This window comes from Geotrypetes seraphini, chromosome 8 (genome assembly GCF_902459505.1).
Source record: "Geotrypetes seraphini chromosome 8, aGeoSer1.1, whole genome shotgun sequence".
NCBI lineage: Eukaryota > Metazoa > Chordata > Amphibia > Gymnophiona > Dermophiidae > Geotrypetes > Geotrypetes seraphini.
In genome coordinates, this window is record NC_047091.1 from 87661955 (window position 1) to 87683933 (window position 21979).

At 44.4% G+C, this 21979-nt stretch overlaps 1 protein-coding gene across 3 annotated transcripts in view; it reads left to right on the plus strand.

Annotated features, from left to right (window-relative positions):
* Positions 1 to 21979, plus strand: part of FBN3 (fibrillin 3) — a 518221-nt gene that overhangs the window by 322635 nt on the left and 173607 nt on the right. For all 3 annotated transcript variants that reach the window (XM_033955282.1, XM_033955284.1, XM_033955283.1), the window contains 5 exons: positions 1262 to 1414; positions 6676 to 6867; positions 9887 to 10030; positions 10602 to 10721; positions 12997 to 13122. In XM_033955282.1, coding sequence (XP_033811173.1) covers positions 1262 to 1414; positions 6676 to 6867; positions 9887 to 10030; positions 10602 to 10721; positions 12997 to 13122 — 735 coding nt within the window. The remainder of the gene's footprint in view (positions 1 to 1261; positions 1415 to 6675; positions 6868 to 9886; positions 10031 to 10601; positions 10722 to 12996; positions 13123 to 21979) is intronic.

Genomic DNA, 21979 nt, shown 5'->3' on the forward strand with positions numbered 1-21979 from the left:
AGCAGAAGCAGTCCTCTGTCAATGAGAACACAAAAGCATGGGCATTGTATAGAGGAAGGCCTATAGCCATAACATTTCCCAAAGGCTGCATGATATGATGCCTTTTAACAGTTCTGGATAAATGTGGCCCCTCTTATTATGGGATAAGTCAATTTGCAATCAATTATAACAAAACTTTCTATGGTATCTAGCCTCTGGGAAGGAGTAAAGATTAAACAATCATAACTAAAATCTATCAGAGGCCAGCCTGGTGTGGAAGAAACCCAATTTAATGCCTGAGTCAGGTCTTCTGCACCCTGGGTTGACTGAACTAGAGGATGCTGCTGAAAGCAGCATTGACAGCCCCAGGTCATCATTAAGGGCGATACCTGGTGGCTGCAATGGCGTAGCATCCAGGGTGGTAGTGCCCCTCCCTCACCTTCTTCTCCGCCCGCCCCCACCTCCACATGCTCCTTCCCCCCCCCCTCCTGCCGTGCGCGTGCCGCTTCCCCCATACCTCTGTAACGTTCCTGGCGCGAGCAGCAACCTCCCAAGCGGCTGTCACATCAGCATCGGCTCTCCCTCTTGACGTCACTTCGTAGGATTTAAGAATCCACCGGAGGGATCATTTCAATGTTAAATAGTACATTTGCATGCCATTGTCGGAGACTGCTAGAAACCTCACTAAAGACAGAGATAATCCATTTTGATAATCCATCGCTAAAATGCATGCAGGCTAAACTGTCGGAAAACAGGTACAAGGCCACACTGAAATAGGAGCCCCCTGACATATGAGGCTAATAGTACTGCCCCTTAATTTGACAACGATGTATGAGATGTGGAGGGTCATTTTTGAAAAGGACATCTAAGTCCAACTTAGACGTTCATTTTCAAATTGGACATGTATATATATATATATATATATAGTTTTTTTATTATTATTATTTTTAATTGCCTGCTTAGGCTTTTTGGCTGCCAAAATGTCTAGGCCGCCAGGACATCTAACTTTATTTGTCGTTTTCAACCACAAAAACGTCCAAGTTAGAAACGTCCAAATCAGCACCATTTAGATTTGGGAGGGGCCACCATTCTAATGGACTGGCCACATGGACATGCCAGCAGAGCAGTGGGGCACCTTAGAGGCCACTGCTGTGAATTTCACATAAAGGGTGCCAGATATACATCTCACCAAATACCCTTTATAATTTATGGTGGGCTCTCATTAGGGCAGAAGGTAACCTGCTTCTCACTGTCCTCCCCTACCAACCCCCTCCCGGTACAGATCAGCGTATTGGCACCTGTTTCTCGGCCCTGATCGGTGGGCGCTGTGCTGCAGAGCTGCCAGGACATTTCTCCAAGATGCACTGCTGCTGTGATTCTGGGCGATGCTGGGCTTCAGGACAGACACCGGAAATGTGTCCAGTGAGAGGATCAGGTGAGTGAGCAGTACAGGACAATGATTGACTTGGTTCTGTTAAACTGAACTATTGTGTTTTTTATAGATTTTGTGAAGTGACTGTATTATATTTTACAGCTGACCTCCTACCCCTCTACTAATATCTCCTCAATGACTCTATCAAATAACCAACCCTAAACTGCATCTTCCCTTTAAGTAAAACATCAATTCTCCACCCTTTCTTCAAATTCTCCCCTTTGCCTCTACTATGTAACCGACCCCTAAATTGTAACTTCTTGGAATTGTCCAGCTATCTTCTACTGTAATCCGCTTAGAACTGCGAGGCACAGGTGGAATAGAAGTCACTAATGTAATGTAATGTAAATCAAATAATAAATCCAAACCAATCCAATGTTGTAGGTATGTGTGGTTAGAAGTCACAAAACGGATCTTTAATGATTCGATTGAATTTTTGCATGCTTATAGCCTTTGTCTGAAATTGTTTAGGATTTTGAATAAGTTGCTGTGATGTCCTCTTTTAGCATTTCTACATATGTAGATCACTTAGGAATCCACTTCAACAAAGCAGGTTTCTTCCAGAGCCAAGAAAACTGAAGCTACAACACCAGATTTTGGAGATCCTGACAATGTCTGCTCCTACTGCTTTGCATTCTTTTTAGGTGATGGGGTCAATCAATAGCGGCCATAGAGGTTGTTCCTTGGGTGAAAGCTCACCTACACCACCTTCAGAATGAGCTATTGTCCTGTTAGTCTTCACAGATTCCTTCCAGATGCTGCTGACCTGGATGGTGGGGGCGCATTGAAATTTGCTTTGCTGGCTCCAGCCAGAGTCACTGTTAAAAGGATTGACTCTCCACGTCTTCTCAGATAATACCTAGGGTGCATAGAGAGAGAAATGGCCAGTAGGAAAAAAGAGGTATTGATGCCCATGTATAAGACTCTCGTGAGACCTCATTTAGAATATTGTACACAGTTCTGGAAACCAAACCTTCAAAAAGATATAAACAGGATGGAATCGATTCATAGGAAGGTTACTAAAATGGTTGGTGGTCTTCATCATAAGGTGTATAGAGGCAGACTTAAAGATCTCAATATTTATACTTTGGAGGATCTCAATATATATACTTTGGAGTATATATATATTGAGATCTCAATATATATACTTTGGAGGAAAGGCGGGAGAGGGGGAGATATGATAGAAACATTTAAATACCTATATGGCGTAAATGCGCATGAGTCGATTTTCTTTAATTTGAAAGGAAGCTTTGGAATAAAAGGGCATAGGATGAAGTTAAGATGTGATAGGTTCAGGAATAATCTAAGGAAATACTTTTTTTACTAAAAGGGTTGTAGATGCGTGGAATAGTCTCTCGGAGGAGGTGATAGAGACAGAAATTGTGTCTGAATTCAAGATGGTGTGGGATAGGCACGTTGGATCTCTTAGAGAGAGGAAGAGATAATGGTTACTGCAGATGGGCAGACTGGATGGGTCATTTGGCCTTTATATGCCATCAAGTTTTTATGTTTCTAAGTTCTTTAGCCGAAGATTCGGGCCTAGTAGCACCAGCATGAATGCTCTAGTACAACTTTGACCAAAAAAAGGGTTGTTGTGCAAGTTCTCTCCATGGCCTGTGGTAGGCCAGGTCATTCAAGGAATGGCGATCCACCCAGGATTGGTAATCCTGTTTACCCTCAGATTGGCCAAGTTGGCCATGGTATACATAGCTGGTCCATCTACAGAGGGCCGAAGAGCTCTCAATTTGCCACTTCATTCAAATCTTCTTTCACATGGTCCAGGGCTCTGGAAGATCTGGAACACTTTGGGCTTCTGGCATAGCTCTTGAGCGTGTGACCTTAATGCACAAGGGCTACTCTAAGGTTGTCATGGCTACCTTCCTAATACCTAAGAAACAGGTGACTTGCAGCCTAGGCTAAGGCTTGGAAAACTTTTCAACACATGGTATACTAAGCAGAATGGGGAGCCTTTTCAGGCTCCATTTTCAGTGATCCTAGCATTCCTTCAGGATGAGCTCGAGAAAGGCTTAGCGGTTGCTTCCTGTGAAGTACAGGTAGCAAGCCTCTCTTGCTTTAGAGCTCGAGTGGAGAAAGTTTCTTTGGCTTCATATCCTGATGTAGCCAGATTTTGAAGGGAGTGATGCAACTGCATCCTCCTGTGTGCCAGCCTCTCCCTACTTGGAATTTTAACATTGTTCTTCATTCTCTCAGCAAGGTTCCATATGAGTCCTTACAAGAGGCGTCACTCATAGTAACATAGCAGATGACAGCAGATAAAGACCCGAATGGTCCATCTAGTCTGCCCAACCTGATTTAATCTAAAAATTTGTTGGGGGAGGGGGTTTTTCCTTCTTCTCCTTAACTATTTCTGGGGAAGAATCTAAAGCTCTGCCCAGTACTGTTCTTAGGTTCCAACTACTGAAGTCTCCATCAAATCTCACTCCAGTCCATCTACACCCTCCCAGCCTTTGAAGCCCTCCCCAGCCCATCCTCCCCCAAACGGCCATATACAGACAAAGATCATGCAAATCTGCCCAGTACTGGCCTTAGTTCTACAATATTTACTATTATTTTCTGGTTCTGGATCCTCTGTGTTCATCCCACGCTTTTTTTAACTCCATCAACATGTGGAGCGCATTCCAGGCATCCACCACCCTCTCCGTAAAGAAGAATTTCCTTACATTGCTCTTGAGTTTCCCACCCCTCAACCTCAAATTATGTCCTCTGGTTTTACCATTTTCCTTTCTCTAGAAAAGATTTTGTTCTACATTAATACCTTTCAAGTATTTGAACATCTGAATCATAGCTCCCCTGTCCCTCCTTTCCTCTAAGGTGTACATATTCAGGGCTTCCAGTCTTTCCTCATATGTCTTTTGTCGCAAACCTCCTATCATTTTCGTTGCCCTACTCTGGACCACTTCAAGTCTTTTTGTGTCCTTCGCCAGATACGGTATCCAAAACTGAACACAATACTCCAAGTGGGGCTTCACCAACGACCTGTAAAGGGGCATCAACACCTTTGTTCTTCTACTGGTTATGCCTCTTTATACAGCCCAGCATCCTTCTGGCAGCAGCCACTGCCTTGTCGCACTGTTTTTTCACCTTTAGATCATTGGAAATTATAACCCCAAGGTCCCTCTCCCCATCCGTGCATATCAGCCTCTCCCCTCCCAGCATATACGGCTCCTTCCGATTATTAATCCCCAAATGCATTACTCTGCATTTCTTTGCATTGAATTTTAGTTGCCAGATTTTAGACCATTCCTCTAACTTTTGTAGAACCTTTTTCATGTTTTCCACTCCCTCCTCGGTGTCTCCTCGGTGATGGATCTTACTATTATAGCAGTTTTTCTAGTAGCTATTGCCTCAGTGAAAAAGGTCTTGGAGCTGCTACTTCTGTTGTGCAGAGAACCTTCTCTCACGTTTACAGAAGCTGGGGTCTCATGCATGGTTCCTTCCTTTTTGTCAAAAGTGGTTTCAGCTTCCACATAAATTAGGAAGTCCAGCTACCCGCGTTCCTTTCCTCAGGTTCTAAGTAAAAGGATGAAATTGTGGAGCGTTAAGAGAGTTCTTCTTCGTTATCTCGAGGTGATGAATGAGTTTTGTCTTTCAGGTCATCTTTTTGTACTAGCCATTTGGGGAAGCCAGCTTCTAAAACTTCCATTTCAAGATGGATTTGTAAGGCCATTTCTCCAGTTTATAGCGGGTGTGATAAGCAACCACCAATTTCTTTGAGGTAATGCTCTACGAGGAGTGTGGCTTCTTCTTGGGCAGAGTCCTGGGCAGTTCCACCTGAGGAGATGTTGTAAGACTGAATGGATTTTCAAGTCTGTACACACAATCAGACACACTTGAAAGGTACAACGTAACTCTTTATTCCTTCATAAAGCCTGAGCCATGTTACATCAAAGGCTCAGGAAAGGTCAATAGTCTCTTAGATCACACAAAATCTTGTAATGGATCTTTAGCTCACAGAACCCCAATATACTGCCTATGGCCAATGGCTATCATGCCCTAAACATAGTCTTGCAAGTCTTTAGATAAATCAAAGTCTGATTCTGGCCAGACTTACAACACAGTTCACATATACAATCTTCCCACACACCCATACATGCCTTTAGCCTTTCACAATGAGCTTTAAAGTCTTCTAAAAATTAACAGGCATCTCATCTTGCCAGTTGTTCTCACAATCATCATGATTTCACTCTGCTTCCCAGAACTCTGGTTCAACCCATTGATAGGGAAGTCTCTCTCCTGGAAGCCTCTCCCTTAGGATCTCCCTGAATGACTCCAGTCTGGGGCAGAAGTAATCCTCCCTACTACTACTATTCCTTGCCTGAGTCCTGCTCCTCTGACTCAGCAGAGTTGCATTACTTTTTTCCAGATGGCTGATTCTTAACCTAGTGCCCCCTGCTATCCAACAATATATGTGTGTGTGTTTTATAGATACTTGACCTTCTCTCTTCTCTGTCAAACAGACCTGTAGAGTGATGAATATCCAGAAGGTCTGCACAGTGTCCACAGATTTCCTCCTTGAGAGGAGAGGTTGGTAAATAGCTCTCGCCTGTTTTTACAAAAGAAAAAAAAAGAAAGAAACTCAATGGTTTTAGTAAATGGGAGAGTATGAGAATCATATAAGTGTTATAGTGCTGATTGCATGCAGGTAAGTGACTTGTTGAGTTCCACCTTGCTTTCCTATTGGCATTGCTTTTCTTTAATTGTATTTTTGTTTGATGTCAGAGCATACTTGGCTTGGTCAGGGAGTTCCCTGTGCCCCTCTTCTTTCTTTCTCCTTTCGTAGTGGTTGTCAACTGTTTTGGTACAAACTGAGGAGCACAGAACACAAAGCAGGGATAGATGAGGTGGAGCCAAAAAAGGTAGATGATGCCTTCTACACAACCCATGATTAGAAGTGAATAATCCACTGGTTCAAGACTAATCTTCCCCTTGACCTGTTTGACTGATTAGACTATAAACTCTACTGAGCAGAAACTGTCTCATGAATGTTTTAATAGCAGCGCTATAGAAATGATAAGTAGTAGTTGTAGTAGTAGTACAAGATAGTGCCAGAGAGACCTAACTTGTGCAAGTGAGTTAGAAGGAGATTATAGTCAACAAATCAATAGCAGAAGAAAGATCCAAAATGACAGGGAAGTATTGATCCAGTGGTATCATGATTTCATTGCACAGTGCAGTAAGAAGTGGTTCTGTAGTTCCATAGATGGAATGAAGCCCCTATTAACACTGGAGCCCTTTTCTTTCAGATGAGCATCACCGGCTGTGCATTGAGGGACTTCCTTTGGGCCCAGGCTTCCCTAATACCTATCCTGGTTATGGGCCAGGGGGTGGTATTGGACCTGGAGGTATCATACCTGGAGGCACTGGACTTAATGGAGGAAATGGACAAGGAGGTTTCTCTGGTCTCCCTGGAATGGGTCCTGGAAGCTCCAGTATTGGTGAGAATGAGTCTTGCTTTCTTTATATGTGAAAATAATGTTCTTTTCTTCTCTATGTACACGGAAATGGCTCTCACTTTCTATTAAACTATGTGAGGATGACTTTTACACAGTCTTTCTTCACATTTCAATTTTGGAATTGAATTTCAGATTGATTAATTGATTGACTTACACATTTATATTCTATCCATAACTATGCACATTCCAAACTGAACATACACAATGGGCCTGATTCTATATATCACGCCTAAAAACTTGGCGCCGACTAGTGCAGTGCTAAGCGCAATTCTATAACAGTTATGCACAACATGTACAATCACAATTGATGCTGCTTATCTGTGATAAGTTTTAAGAGTACCCATTTAAGCCAAGGGAAACCTTGCCTACATGCCTACAGTATGCCTAAGTTCTGTGCACATTGGCGGATAAGCTAAAAATTTGTGTGTGAGGAGGGGGGATTCCTGTGTTCACCAAATTTTTCCGAGGTTTCAAGGTGCAGGAATTCAGTAGAGAGCTACTATTGCCGCTGATGTCATGGCAACAGGGAGGCTGTCTGTACTCTGTGTGGACTTCTCCTACTGTCAAGAACAGAGAGCTACTATTGGCTGTTTTGAAAGATTCAGAGGGTTTTTGGGTTTGTTTTTTTTAAGCCTGAGAATAGTAAAAAGAAAAAGGCAAAGAACAATTGGAGTGAGAAAGGAAAGGGTGCAGTTTGGAGTAGGGAGAAGCAGCTTGTCTCTCTCTGGTTAATAGTTTTGGGAGAGCTGCTAGAGAATTTCTCTATAAATAACGTTCTGGATATTAATTTTAAGTTTATCTTTTGGCCTCAGACCCAACACTCCACCCTAAATGAAATCTTATAGCGGGAAGAAAGAGTTGTAAGAAAAGTATTAGGTGGCCAATGATAAAGAGCCATGTAATTCTTCCCGCTATAAGATTTCATTTAGCGGTGGAGTGGTGGGTGTGAGGCCAAAAGATAAACTTAAAATTTAATATCCAGAACATTATTTATAGTAGTATCAGTGGTTCTGGAACCATTTTGAATTTGACATCAACATTTTAGAGAATTTCTCTAAGCAGCTGGCAACTTCTATACCTATAGCACTGGGAATCAGTGTCCCAGAACTCTGAATATACGAGGGTTAAGGGGAAATTTATTGGTCCTGTTTACCTTCTTTTTACCTTAGTGTTCTTCTGACTTGCCTCCTGTGCACATAACCAGTCATAGGGTATCATAGGAGTACATAATTTAAAAGACTGCCCATGATCCTCCCTTAATCATGCCCCCTTTTCTGATTCGTGCACTCAATCTGATGCATAACATTTCTCCCTCCTTTCCACCAGCCAAACATTTCTTTCTCTCTGCCTCTTGCATGCTTCCTCTTCTCCAGTCCTTATTCCCTCCCCCAACCAACATCTCTCTCCCTTCATGAGTCCAACTTTTTACTCTCTGCACTCTCCCCATTCCCCTGAGTGTGACATTTCTCCTTCCCTTCTTTCTGTCCTTCCCATTCATCTTTCCCTCTCTCTCTCCATAAGTTCAACACTTTTTGCCTCTTGCATGCTTTATCTTTCTCCTCACCCCTTTCCTCAAGTGTGACATCCCTCCTTCTCACCCCCCAGTCCATCCCTCCCCAACCCCACTCACAATATGCTCTCTCCCCATGCACCATTTCTCCCTCTCCTCCACATCATGTCCATTTCTTCCTCTTACATCACTCTCTCTTATCCTGTAACAATTTTCCTTCCTTCCTTCCTATCCTCCCCCAACCCCACTCACAACTAATATGCTCTCTCCCTGTGCACCATCTCACCCTCCCTCCAGTGTGCAGCACCTTTCCTTTCCTTCCCCTTCTCCATCAAGTCCAGTAGCACCTTTCCCTTCCCCTCCCATTCTGCCAGGTCCAGTAGCACCTCTTCTCCCTTCCCTTTCCCTCCCTTTTGTTCAGCAGCACCTCTCCCTCTCCCCATGTCGAGCAGTACCCCTTCTCCCTTTCCCCTGCTCTTCTCCCTGTCCAGCAGTACTTCTCTCCCTAGCGGCAGCTCACTGTATGCTTTTAACTTCCCCACACATCTGCCACTTGCATTAGTTTAGCCGCAGTTCCATCAGTCAGCCTCAGGGCCTTTGCTAGACCGGCCTACTTCTGATGACGTAACTTCCTCTTTCGTCAGAGGCGGGATGGCCTAGCAAAGGCCCGAGGCTGCCTGATGGAATCACTGGCTAAACTAACGCTAGGGCAGCTGTGTGGAGAAGTTAAAAGCACACAGTGAGCTGCCACTGCTGGTCTGGGAGAGGGGGAGGCTGGGGAAAGAAGACAAGGAAGGCAGGAGATACGCGATGGCAGAAGGAAGTTGGGAGACATATAGTGCTGGCACCACATACCCCATGATTCAAGTTTCAAGTTTCTTTATTTTTGATATACCGTCTATAAGATATCTTAACTCCCCCACTCTTATCCTTCCCCCTCCCCTGTAAAATTCCCCCTCAATTCTCCACTCCTCCTGTAATTTCCCCCCTAAGACTCAACTATGTAACCAGCCCCCTATACTGTAATTACCCTGTAAATGTCCAGTTTTCTTCTGATGTAATTCACCTAGAACTGCAAGGTACAGGCGGAATAGAAGTCAGTAATGTAATGTAATGTACTGTACATTATAAACAATTATAGGAGGCAATTAAAATAAGCAAATAAAACAGTAATTTATCAAATATTAAAAATACTGGACAAGTTCAGATTAACATACATGAAATGGAAGGAAAGTAGGGGGGGGAGAGGTTATTTAAAATACATCGAAGTAAAATTAATTTTAAAAAAAGGTGCACGACCCCCTGGGGTACACGTACCACATATTGAGAACCTCTGCCTTAGATTAATATATTGCAATGGTATCAGTTATTCTAACATTATTTATACAGCACTGTTAATGTACACAGCATCATACAGCTGCATGAGGCTCCATCAGTATGCTTCACACTGTGTTGCACCTTACATTCTTCTCTGTATTCACCGATTTTTAGGGACAGCTACGCTGAATCAGACTGGAGATATCTGCAAACTCTTTACCAACCTCTGCCAAAATGGACGTTGCATCCCTACACCCAGCAGCTATCGCTGTGAGTGTAACATGGGCTACAAACAGGACAGTCGCCTAGAGTGCATTGGTAAGCAACACCCTACCGTTTGTATAGCACAGGATACAAATAGCACAGCTGCCTTGTGTGCATCAGTAAGACACACTCCACAGCAGGTATAATTCAACAAGGAATCAGTAGATGCCCTAGTGGGAGGTGCTATATTGTCATTTTTGACACTGAGGGCTGTCAGATGCCCTCTTCATCATGGCAAACATAGGGGCCCTTTAGTCAAGCTGCACAAAAAAGCAGCCTGCACTATTTTTAGCGCATGGGTTTTCCACACGCTGAGGCTATTTCTGGCATGGCTGTAAAATGGCCGCAATTAACTCATGGCCATTAGCGCGTGAGCCCTTACTGCTACCTATTTTGTAGATGATAGGGGCTCCCGTGTCAATCCTGCACTAATCAGTTAGCATGTGGCAATGCACACACACTAACCGATTAGTGTAGGCATGTGACATCTGATACTGGAGAAATCACCTCTCCCATGAGGTGTGTCTCCAGCTGCATATATGTCGCTATAGGCATGCAGGGCATTGCTGCCCCCTTTGACAAAATTGAAGCAGCGCCCTCTTATTCTTCTTTCTATGCCCTGTAGATGTGGACGAGTGCTCCAGCAGCCCTTGTGTGAATGGAGATTGTGTGAACACTCCAGGGTCCTATCACTGCCGGTGCCACGATGGGTACCAGAGCAACCCCACAAAGCAGACCTGTGTAGGTATGTATCCTGAGTAGGCTTGCTCTTACTGTTGGAAGCTAAGCAAGGTCAGGCCTGTCAAGTACCTGGATAGGAAACCGCCTGGAATTACCAGGTGCTGTAGGCTGAGGGGCCCTATGTAGGGTTACCAGATTTTACGTTAGTAAAATCTGGACCCCCTAGACCCCCCCCCAACCTGTCCTGTTACACCCCAGCTCCGCCCCCAGTACCACCCCCACGCTGCCTGTTGGTCGGACAGGAAGGCATGCGCAGATGTGACACGATGACATCACACGTGGGTGGATGCCCCTTCCCGACGCGATTTCTTTTCAAAACCCAGACAAAGTGCTGGGTTTTGAAAAGTCATCCGTACCCCTGGACATGTCTCAAAAGGAGGACATGCCCAGGGAAATCTGGACGTCTGGTAACCCTAGACCAGGGATCTCAAAGTCCCTCCTTGAGGGCCGCAATCCAGTCGGGTTTTCAGGATTTCCCCAATGAATATGCATTGAAAGCAGTGCATGCACATAGATCTCATGCATATTCATTGGGGAAATCCTGAAAACCCGACTGGATTGCGGCCCTCAAGGAGGGACTTCGAGACCCCTGCCCTAGACCTATGTGAGGCAGCAGTGACATAGTAGAGCTACACACTGCATAGGAGAAGGCAATGGCAAACCACACCTGTTGCTGTGGTAGATTCTTCATTATCACTCAATAAATACAGTAGTTAAGCTCTGGAACTCATTGCTGGGGGATGTGGTAGCAGCAGTTACACCGGTTAGCATATCTGGGTTTAAAAAAGCTTTGGACAAGTTCCTGGAGGAAACGTCCCTAGTCTGCTATTGAGATAGACATGGGGGGAGCCATTGCTTGCCCTGGGATTGGTAGAATGGAATGTTGCTATTATTTGGGTTTCTTCCAGGTACTTGTGACCTGGATTAGCCACCTTTGGACACAGGAAACTGGGCTAGATGGATCATTGGTCTGCTCCAATATGGCTGTTCTTATGTTCCTATATCCTTCTCTGTTGTGATGAGTCAGGTCTTGATTAGTACCTGCCCATTGACCAGCACTATTTAACCAGCTCCTGATTGGCTAAATAGCATTTGGCCGGTTAACTGCTAACATTCAGCGGGAGATAGCCAGCTATCTCTTCTGAATATAAGTGGTTAGTGACTTAAACATGGCTGGCTATATTGTGCGATAGTTGCCAGTTTTAAGTGCTGACCAGCCAAATTGGGCTGCAGAAAAAATTAACTTAGCTTGCTAAGTATAAGCTGTCCAATGATAGACCGGATATTCAATGCCTGTTGCTGGAAATAGTCTGGCATTCAATATCAGTGGTCAGCACTGACTGTGGAGTTCAGCTGGCCTCCATCCTTCAGCCTCAGTATTTATTTATTTATTTATTTTCTATATTGTGCTCCTCAGGGAGCTCAGAATGGTTTACATGAATTTATTCAGGTACTCAAACATTTTCCCTATCTGTCCTGGCAGGCTCACAATCTATCTAATGGGGCAATGGGGGGATTAAGTGACTTGCCCAGGGTCACAAGGAGCAGTGTGGGTTTGAACCCACAACTGCAAGCTGTAACTTTAACCACTGCACCACACTCTTAGTATCAGCCCTTATGTGCCCCCCCTCCCAATCACTGTTCTGTGGCATTTTTAAAGTTCAACATCAAGTTTCATTCTTCAGTGCTAAAGAATACAAGGTGGCAGGTTTGGAAGGAGAATAGGTTAGAGCAGGGGTGTCCAACCTCGGCCCTGGCCAGGTCAGGTTTTCAGGATTTCCCAAATACATATGCATTAGACCTATTTGCATTCAGTGGAAACAGTGCATGCAAATAGATCTCATGCAAATTTGTTGGTGAAATCCTGAAAACCTGACTGGATTGTGGCCCTCAAGGACCAATGTTAGACAACCCTGGGATAGCACTGTGAGATTAATACTGTGCTGATCCCGCTGCAAGCTGGACTCAGAGAAATTGAACTTGTAGAAGTGCTCATGAGGTAGATCAGCAAGACTCACAGAGGAAGAAGAAACGCAGAAGAAGAAAAGGTAGCAGAAGGTATGAAGAGTGATGTGAAAATTAGGAGAGAAATGTGAATGAGGAATTTATGTAGCAGTATCCGGATGGCATGAAATGGGAAGTGAGTTTAGAGTGTCCCTTGCACTATCCAGCCATTGCTGTGTGGGCAGGACCACAAAACTCAGGACTTATGGGGAGGAATCATGTCTCTCTGAGTGTAGACTGACCTAATGCCAGATCCTGTTATCTTTCCCTGCCAGATTTGGACGAGTGTATCATGAATGGTGTGATGTGCCGAAATGGGCGCTGTGTCAACACTGATGGCAGCTTCCAATGCATCTGTAATGCTGGCTTTGATACCACCCCTGATGGCAAGAACTGCATAGGTAAGCAGCTGAGACCACTAGGGAAAAAGCCTGCTAGTGCAAGCAACCCAGCCCATTAAGTGTTATTGATAGTCTAGTCTTTGTGAAGAATCAAGGTTCTATAACCCTCCTTCTTGCAATAGAAACATCTTACCCAGTGGTGCAGTAAGTAGGGGGGGCATGGATCACCCCGGATGCCATCTTCACGGGGGGTGGGGGGCGCTGGCACCTCTCCTCCTCTCCATCCCCCACCCCCAAATACCTCTTTAAATGTTCCTAGTGCAAATAGCATCATCCACTTGCAGCTCGCGCTGCCATTGGCTCCCTTCTAATGTCACTTCCTGGTATGGGACCAGGACGTGACATCAGAAGGGAGCTGAGGCTGGCACAAGCAACAAGTGGAAGATGCTGCTTGTGGTGGTAAACATATCAAGAGGTACGCAAAGGACTTTGGTTAAAAACCAATTCTACAGATTTACTTTGTAAAATAAAAAAAGTTAACAATTAAAAAAAAAAAAAAAAATTCTGCATGTAGGCATGTTCTGGGGCAGAGTTGCAATTTTGTATGTATTGTACATATGAACACTTATGCCCAAAAGTGTCTGTGGCTGCATTCTAGTTATGATTTCTGCAGGTTTACCCCCCTAAAATTTTCTAAAGACACATTGGCACTTGCATCTTTATAAAACAGGCTAAAAATGGATGCCTGTAGGTCCTTCATTCATTGGTGACCTGTTCTAAGATTACCCTTTGTGTACAACTCTGAATCTGTTAGTTATTGCCAGGCAGAGATGTGCCTATCCCTCCAGACCCACTATGAAGCATTACATTAATGTTTGTTCTGAGGAAGGATTAAGTGTTGTTCCCTCTATCCCTACCCTAAACTCTTCCTCTGCTTGCTTTAAAAAAAAATAAACTGTGTGCCAAGAATTACAATAAGAAGCTGCAGCAGAGATCTATGTAAAGTCTTACTTAATAAGTTCTAATACAATAATCAATTTATTTTATAGTCCACTTTATAATTAAGGCTGTATTCCAGCATACTGTGAAGACAAAGGACTTTGATTAAAAACCAATTCTACAGATTTACTTTGTAAAATAAAAAAAGTTAACAATAAAAAAAAAAAAAGAGGTACGTGGGGAGCATTCAAGCAGTGGGAGTGGGAAGGGGGCGCACAGAGCATCAGTGCCATGCACCAATCTCCCTCACTATACCACTGAACATACCCTACAGTCTGCAGTACTGTAGACACAGATCTGTGACCCACAGCCGTGCTAGAGGGGAATTCTATAAATGGTGCTCAGAATTTGGCGCTTAAAAACATTGATATGAAGCATTATTCTCTAACTTGCACACATCCTTTATAGAATCCTGCACCTAACTTTGGGTTCCAGACTAGAGGTCTGCACGGGAACGGGAATCGCAGGAATCCCCCCCTTAACCCACAGGACTCCCACGGGAACCCCCCTCTGGCCCACAGGACTCCCACGGGGACCCCCCTCTAGCCAATGGGACTCCCACGGGGATGGAAGGTTTTGGAATCAGGGTTCATCCATATAATATAATGGACACGTCAGCCTTAGTAAAAGAGGGGGTTTATAAGTTAATTACCTGAACAGAAAACAAAAAAAGGGTTCCACCAAAGAGATTTCATGAGGAAAACAGTAGCACAAAAGAAACTGTGGAAATGATGATCCTGTTGGAAGTAATTGCTGCTTTTTATGGGGACGGGCGGGGATGGAGGTAATTCCTTGCGGGGATGGGTGGGGACGGAGAGGATCCTGACGGGGACAGGTGAGGACGGAGAGGATCCTTGTGGGGACGGGTGGGGATGGAGAGGATCCCGGTGGGGACGGGTGGGGACGGAGAGGATCCTGGCGGGGATGGGTGGGATTTTTGTCCTCGCGCAACTCTCTATTCCAGACTTATAGCTGCTCGTATCTGGTGTAAATGTTGGTGCAAAGAAATCCAAAACAAAAAAAAAGGAAATTTATTGGGATTTATTAACTTCCTTTTCATAATGAGATTCACCCAAAGCAGTTTACAATATGTTGAATAGTAATCAGGTACTCTTAAATATTTTCCCTATCTATCCCAGCGGGCTCATAATCTTAACTGTGGTACCTGGAGGGGTAATGTACAGAAATGGTTCTAGGGTTTTTTAAAAAATAGATCTTACCAAGTTTAAAATGCAGGTAAATATTCTTCCTCATGGACAAACTCCTGCAGAGTCCCGCAAGGTTCTCCTTTATCGCCAACACTGTTCAACATATATCTTGTTCCCTTGGCCAATTTATTACAAAGCCTAACTGTGATATTCTACATTTATGCTGATATCACTATATTAATACCATTGAAATCTTTTTCAACTGAATTGAACAACTTAATTTCAAATGTCCTGAAAAAAATAGAACAATGGACGATGGCATTCAAACTTAAACTTAATCCTGAAAAGACTAGGATTTTTCTAGCCAGTCCTAAAGACAAACTTATGGAGAATACTATTCAACTCAATGGCCAAAACTTTGAAATAGCTACTAATATTAAAGTCTTAGGAGTGACTTTAGACCGTCACTTAACTTTTGAGAATCATACTGTTCCAGTGATTAGAAAATGTTTTCCGATCCTGTGGAAATTAAGAAATATAAAAAAGTATATTGATTTGGCTTCTTTTAGGATACTAGTACAATCCACTATTTTATCTACCCTAGATTATTGTAACAATATTTACCTGGGGTCAACCAAGAAAACACTTACTAGACTGCATTTGGTACAAAACACAGCAGTAAACTTGATTTTTGGCTTGAGAAAGTTTGATCATATGAGTCCTTTCTACTTGCAGCTCCACTGTCTTCCTTTAGAAGCCAGAGTCATCTTTAAATTTGGTTGCATTTGTTTTAAAGCACTCTTTGGTTTATTACCAACATACCTATCCTTTCAATTGAAATTATACATGTCAAGTAAGAATACAGATTCTTGGATGAGCTTACCTGTTTGAAAGATTTGTACAATAATTTTATTGTTGTATTCTCTGATTTTGTACTTTCACTGAAATGTAACAGTTCTCTTGATGTGAACCGCCCAGAACTATTGGTTGGGCGGTATACAAAAAATAAAATTATTATTAAGTGAATTGCCTAGCATCACAAAGAGCAGGCTGGGATTGAACTCATAACCTCAGGGTGCTGAGACAGCAGCTGTAACCACTAGGCCACACCTCTGCACAGTTACAAACTATTCAAAAAATGTAGGGCCAGATAAAGGATCTTCCCTCCCCCCAAAAAAGGGGGGGGGGGGAAGAAGCCTGAAGAGGTTCAAACGACAATTTTATTAAATAATGGGTTAAAAGTGCTTTCAATGTCCACCATAAAGTTGGGTCATTCCATGTCAAGTGGTCCAGAGTTCCTCACTTGATCATTTCAGAAATTGCTGAAGATACCCAATGTTTGGGGGCATGGTCTCAACTAGGTCCAGAGTTAGGGGCCCCTTTATTTGGGCCACTTTTTTGTATCTGTGGAAGATGTCGAGTAGGGATCCTCCTTGAAATCGGATCAGTTGATGCGGAATTACCCAGCTGCGACTCAACATGGGGCCATGTTTTGGCACTTAGAAGCCTGCATCAGTATTCATAATCTTATGGTAAATGTAGAGTCATACAAATATTAAGTAAGAGTACACAACCTTGAAAAAGCAAACAAGCATAAACGTATGTGGCGGCGTAGCAAGGATAGGAGGCACCCAGGGCGGTGGTGCCCTCTTCTCTGCCCCTAGCCACACGCGCAGCTTCCCTTCACTCAGACCTCTTTAACTTCGCCGGCACAAGAAGCATCTCCAACCACGCTGGTCTCTGCTTTCCCACTGATGTCACTTCTGGCCCTGCGACCAGGTAGTGAATTCAGAGAGAGAGAGCCGAAGCTGGCTCGAGCAGCAGGTTGGAGATACTGCTCATGCTGGTGTAAAGTTAGAGGTATACAGGGGCAGGGAAGGCGGTGGGAGAGGGGTGGAGAAGGAGTGGTGGAACGTAGAGGAGGTGAGGTGCTAGCGCCCCCACCCAGACGGCACAGCCAGTGTTCCCTCTAAGCTGCGCTGGCGTGCGCTGGCGCACAAAATATTACATCCAGCGCACAAGTTTCACGTCACAGCGCACGGCGGGCAGGGCGGCAAGAGGAGAATCGGGCGAGTTGGCTCATAACTTGCTGGCGCCCGATATTTGTAGCGCACAGCGAAAAAAATTTTGCTCACAACACCCGCCCGCTTAGAGGGAGCACTGGTTACAACCCAATGGCATTCGTGTTGTTTGTATTTCCAAGGCTGTGTGCTCTCAATATTTATAAAACTGTGTATTTGCCACATGATTATGACTCCTCATGCCGGTTTCTGTGTCAAAACAAGGCCCTGTGTTGAGTCATAGCTTAATGGCAGACATTGAGAGCTGTTTTAACCTATTCGTTCATAAAAGTGTTGTTTCGACCTCTTCAGGCCTCTTCCCCTTTATTTTGGAAGACCATTTATTTGGCCTTTTTTCTTGACTGGTAAATGTTGGTGCCCAAGTTAGATGCGCTGAAGCAGTATTCTATAATGAAACGCCCCTTTAACACCCATAGCCACGCCTCCTTATGAGCTACACATTAGTAGAGTTAGGCGCCATGTCTTATTGAATAGCATGCGGCCAGATGCATGTGCAAATTTTATTGGGTGATAACTCAATTGGTTATTAGCAGTAGCACCCAAATATTGATGTTAATTTGCTCATTACCCAATTTGTATGCAAATCTCAGTAGCATCTAGGGATCTCCATTTTTTTTGTTTGCTTCACAAGTCAAGGCACCATATATAGAACCCAGGGGATAGAGTCTGATGGCATATTAAGGCCCATTTAGTCTTCCCAGGTCCTTTCCTGGTGTAGTGCCAGAGACCCCAACTGAGTACTGGCTTTTCTGTCACTTCTTTGCAATTAGGAATCCTCTCAAAGTAATACTTTGTGGTACTTAATGACCTTATAAAACAGCTGGTTCCTTGATGTGGTTTGGTGACTTTCCCAGAAGTGGTTTGGCAATTCAATGGGAACCCCCAGTCTTAAGTTTACTTTGGGAAAACTCCTCTTCCCCCTCTCCTCTTGGCTGGACAGTCAGTTTTCTGTTACTACCGACTATTTGCTTCCCTACAGAAATGAGCTCCTTGGAAAGGCTTCTGGGAGCCCACATTCTGTGTTGCATCAAATGAGCACATAGCAATGTTATTGTGCCTGTTTCCTACAGCACATGGAGCTTTCTGGCATTACTGATGCGAAACCAGACCCAGTATTTTAGATGGGCCCACAGCTAACTTGGATGGGTCCTTCTGCCCCCTCAACACTCCCACCCCCCGCAAGATATGACAAAAAAAATACAGGTTGTTACACCTACCCCACATCCAGTATCTTGCCTCCTCTCAACTCTGCGGCCTCCCGGCATCTGCCCTCCTATCTCCAAACCCTATCCTAACTAACAGCAATTTACTTTTGCTGCTGGTGCCGGCCCCCCATGGCTTCCTTCTGCTGTGTCCCACCCTCACTGATGTCACTTCCTGTTTCCTCTATGGTGGGATGTGGTAGAGGGAAGCTTGGGGGGCCAGCACCAGAAGCAAAAATGAATCTCTGTTGGCACCAGGGCTGCCCGTTAGGTACATTGGGGAAGGACAGTGTTTGAAGATAGGAGGGCAGATGCCAGGACACCACAGAGTTGAGAGGAAGTGTGGTGCCGTCGCTGGGTGGGCCTGAGCCAAGAATAGGGGTGGGGGTCCACCTACCCTTACCTATGCCACTGCACTTATATTCTGCTGCTCCTGTCATAAAATGCATGCACCAGGTATCAACAGAGCCAAAAAGTCTGCTTGAGTCTAACTGTTCAGCTCATCCGCCAGACACACAAGAAACCATGTGTTAGTAATAAAATTGTATTTATTTGTTCTACTGGATGTTCGCAGCATCATACAATTGTGAGAAGTATTTAGGTACAGTAAGGCTAGATTCACTAAAGCCCCCTTACCTGTCCAATTTGTGGCTGAGTTTTTCCCAGGCGACCGATCCACCAAGCCTCCTCATGCAAATGACTGTAATTGGAGGCCCGCCCCACTGTGACTGCACGGATCACAACAGAGCGATCCCGACACATGCGCAGACCATTTTCTTCGCCTGTAGATGGTCTGCGCATGCGCTTACTGTCTGTCGTTGCTTTTTTATTTTTTGACTTTGGACTTTTATTTTTTACTCGCGAGCGAGTATTCTGGAACAAAACATGCCGTAGTGCATCCCCGCTTTAAACCCGTGGGTTAAAACCATGGGCTCGCATTGCGGGGAAGGGCGGCAGAGCAGGAGAAGTCGGGGCGGCAGAGCAGGAGAAGTCGGGCAACAAAAGCAGGAGAGGCAGAGAGCAGGGTTTTTTCAGGGCTGCAACATAGGTGTCGGAACAGGGGAGGCCACAGGGGTTTCTGCCCATCTTCCCGACTCCCAGGGTTTAACTTAAAATGATCGGGCAGCCGCCACCAAACAGCTTCAAGGATCAGGCCTGCCCCCGGAGGTAGAATGAAGACATCCGGGAACAGGCCTTCTTGATGCTGTGCGGCGGCTGCCCGATCATTTAAAATTGAAGCTGCCATACGATTTTGCCGGGGCTAGGGCGGAGCGCCTTGGTCCCCCCAAACAAGACAGCATTCCGCTGCCCATGGACTGCAGGGCTTGGATTTCAGGGCAGCAGAGAGCAAGAAAGGACGTGAGCGACTGGTTCCCCGCAGTCGCTTCTTTTTTGATCGGCCAGCCAAGTCAGTGTTCCTGAACAAGTTTAGTGAACCGAGGTCCTTCCTACTTTGCATGCCGTTTCCCCTCATTTGCAAGCGCGGGGCGGATCAGGTGCGGGAGGAAGGTTAGTGGTTGGGACACGATCGGTGGGCTTAGTGAATCTTAGCCCTAAGTCTCTTCCCAAAAGAGTTTACAATCTAAGAGATCCTTTGACTAAGGTGCGCTAACAGATTAGTGTACTTTAAAGGCCTGATTCTTTAAGTGGCGGCTGGCTGGGTGCCGCTTGATGCTTAGATTAGAGATGCATAGCCAAGGAGGAGTGTGTGGCGCAATGGTTGGAGCTACAGCCTCAGCACTCTGAGGTTGTGGGTTCAAACTCCGCACTGCTCCTTGTGACCCTGGGCAAGTCACTTAGTCCTCCATAGCCCCAGGTACGTTAGATAGATTGTGAGCCCACCGGAACAGATAGGGAAAATGCTTGAGTACCTGATTGCTAAACCGCTTAGAGAACCTTGATAGGCGGTATATAAAAAAACCCCAACCTAATAATACATGGAACTCAAAATTGATTAATGAGCTTAATTGGTGTGGTCATTAATGCTTCGATGCTCATAGGAATTCTATGAGTGTCGAAGCAGCGTTGGAGCATTTAGTGTTCCGGGCTGCAGTAGACACCTCTACTATGGCTTAATAAAAGTTTTCTTTAAAATTTGATAAAACGCTTATATGAAATTTTCAAAGCAATGTACATCAATAAAATACATAGGCAGAGCATATAATAGACAGACTTTAGATATGACAAAACTGAAATGAGGGGGAAATGGGAGGAACTACCATGTTTAAAGCAAAGAACAAATAGTGGAAAAAAACATCAGGGATGGGGTTGCTGGTAATCTAAAATTTGTTCCTTGATGTTACTTAACAATGAAGTTTGAATAGAAGTTGTAAGGCATTAATTTCCAAAAACATCATTGATTTGAAAAGGGTCAACAGGGCTCTCAAAGTTCTGTCTTTTCGCATGGAGACTCTACGTGATTCTGGCAGTTCAGCTCTCTCGATCTGACGGAGGCCTACTTGCATGTTCTAACCTGAGCCTCCCATCAGCACTTTCTTCGCTTTGCGATCTTGGGGCTATAAAAAGAAAAGGAAGCAATTCAGAGAACTCTTAAATTTATCTAGTGCCATTTCCTCCCAAAGAAGGGGTAAGTAGGAGGCTCCATTGTTGGGAGAGCCGTTACTGAAAAGGGGGAGGGGAAGAGATTTTTTTTAAAAAGACATTCAGATATCTCAAAGGTATAATTCAGGCACTAGAAGCAAACCATTTTCAGAGGAAAGAAGGCTCCAAAATAGGGGTGGTCAACCTGCATTGGTTGAATGCCAGTCCGTGAGACCATGAGAAATATATACAGAAAACATCTTTAACCAGAGTTTTGGCAATTTTTAATATTGTATTTCACAAATATTTTTAGAGTAGCCATTCTAGCCGTTTGTTTCCATCTAGTGGGCTTTATGACTTTCATCTGCTGTCATATTTCATGAGTAGTATGAGCAGGGGAAGGAATATGGATTTATGTTTTCTCGTTTTGGTAGTATCTCAAGGAGAGGTGCGTTCAGGTCCCTGTGCCTGGAGGGCTCACAATCTAAGGTTCAGGAGAGGATCCTGCCTGCTTATGCCATACTGAGCAGGCAGGGAACCAATACTTAGTGTTACTTAACTGTACAGTACTGCTGAATATTCATTGTGAACGCTGTGGCGCTATCGGGTTAGAACAAGGGTACTCAAGGAGTGAAACTGGGATGGAGCTGCGGCTTATGTGGGCTCTCTTGAGAGAAGAGGAGATAATGATTAAAGACAGGGCAGATAAAGGAAGCAAATATACAGCAGACTGTGAGGTACCTGGGTTGGTACCAGCAAACTACAAGGCCTCAGAAATTAACCAAAGGGTACTGTACAAAGAGACCTTGGGGGTCTAGAAGACCAGTTAGAAACAGAGAAAACTTAAAGCACATAAAGGACATATGATCTATCCAGTCTGCCCATCCATGCCATCTTCTCTCCCTTTCACTCACTTAGAGATCCTAGGTGCTTATCTCAAGCTTTC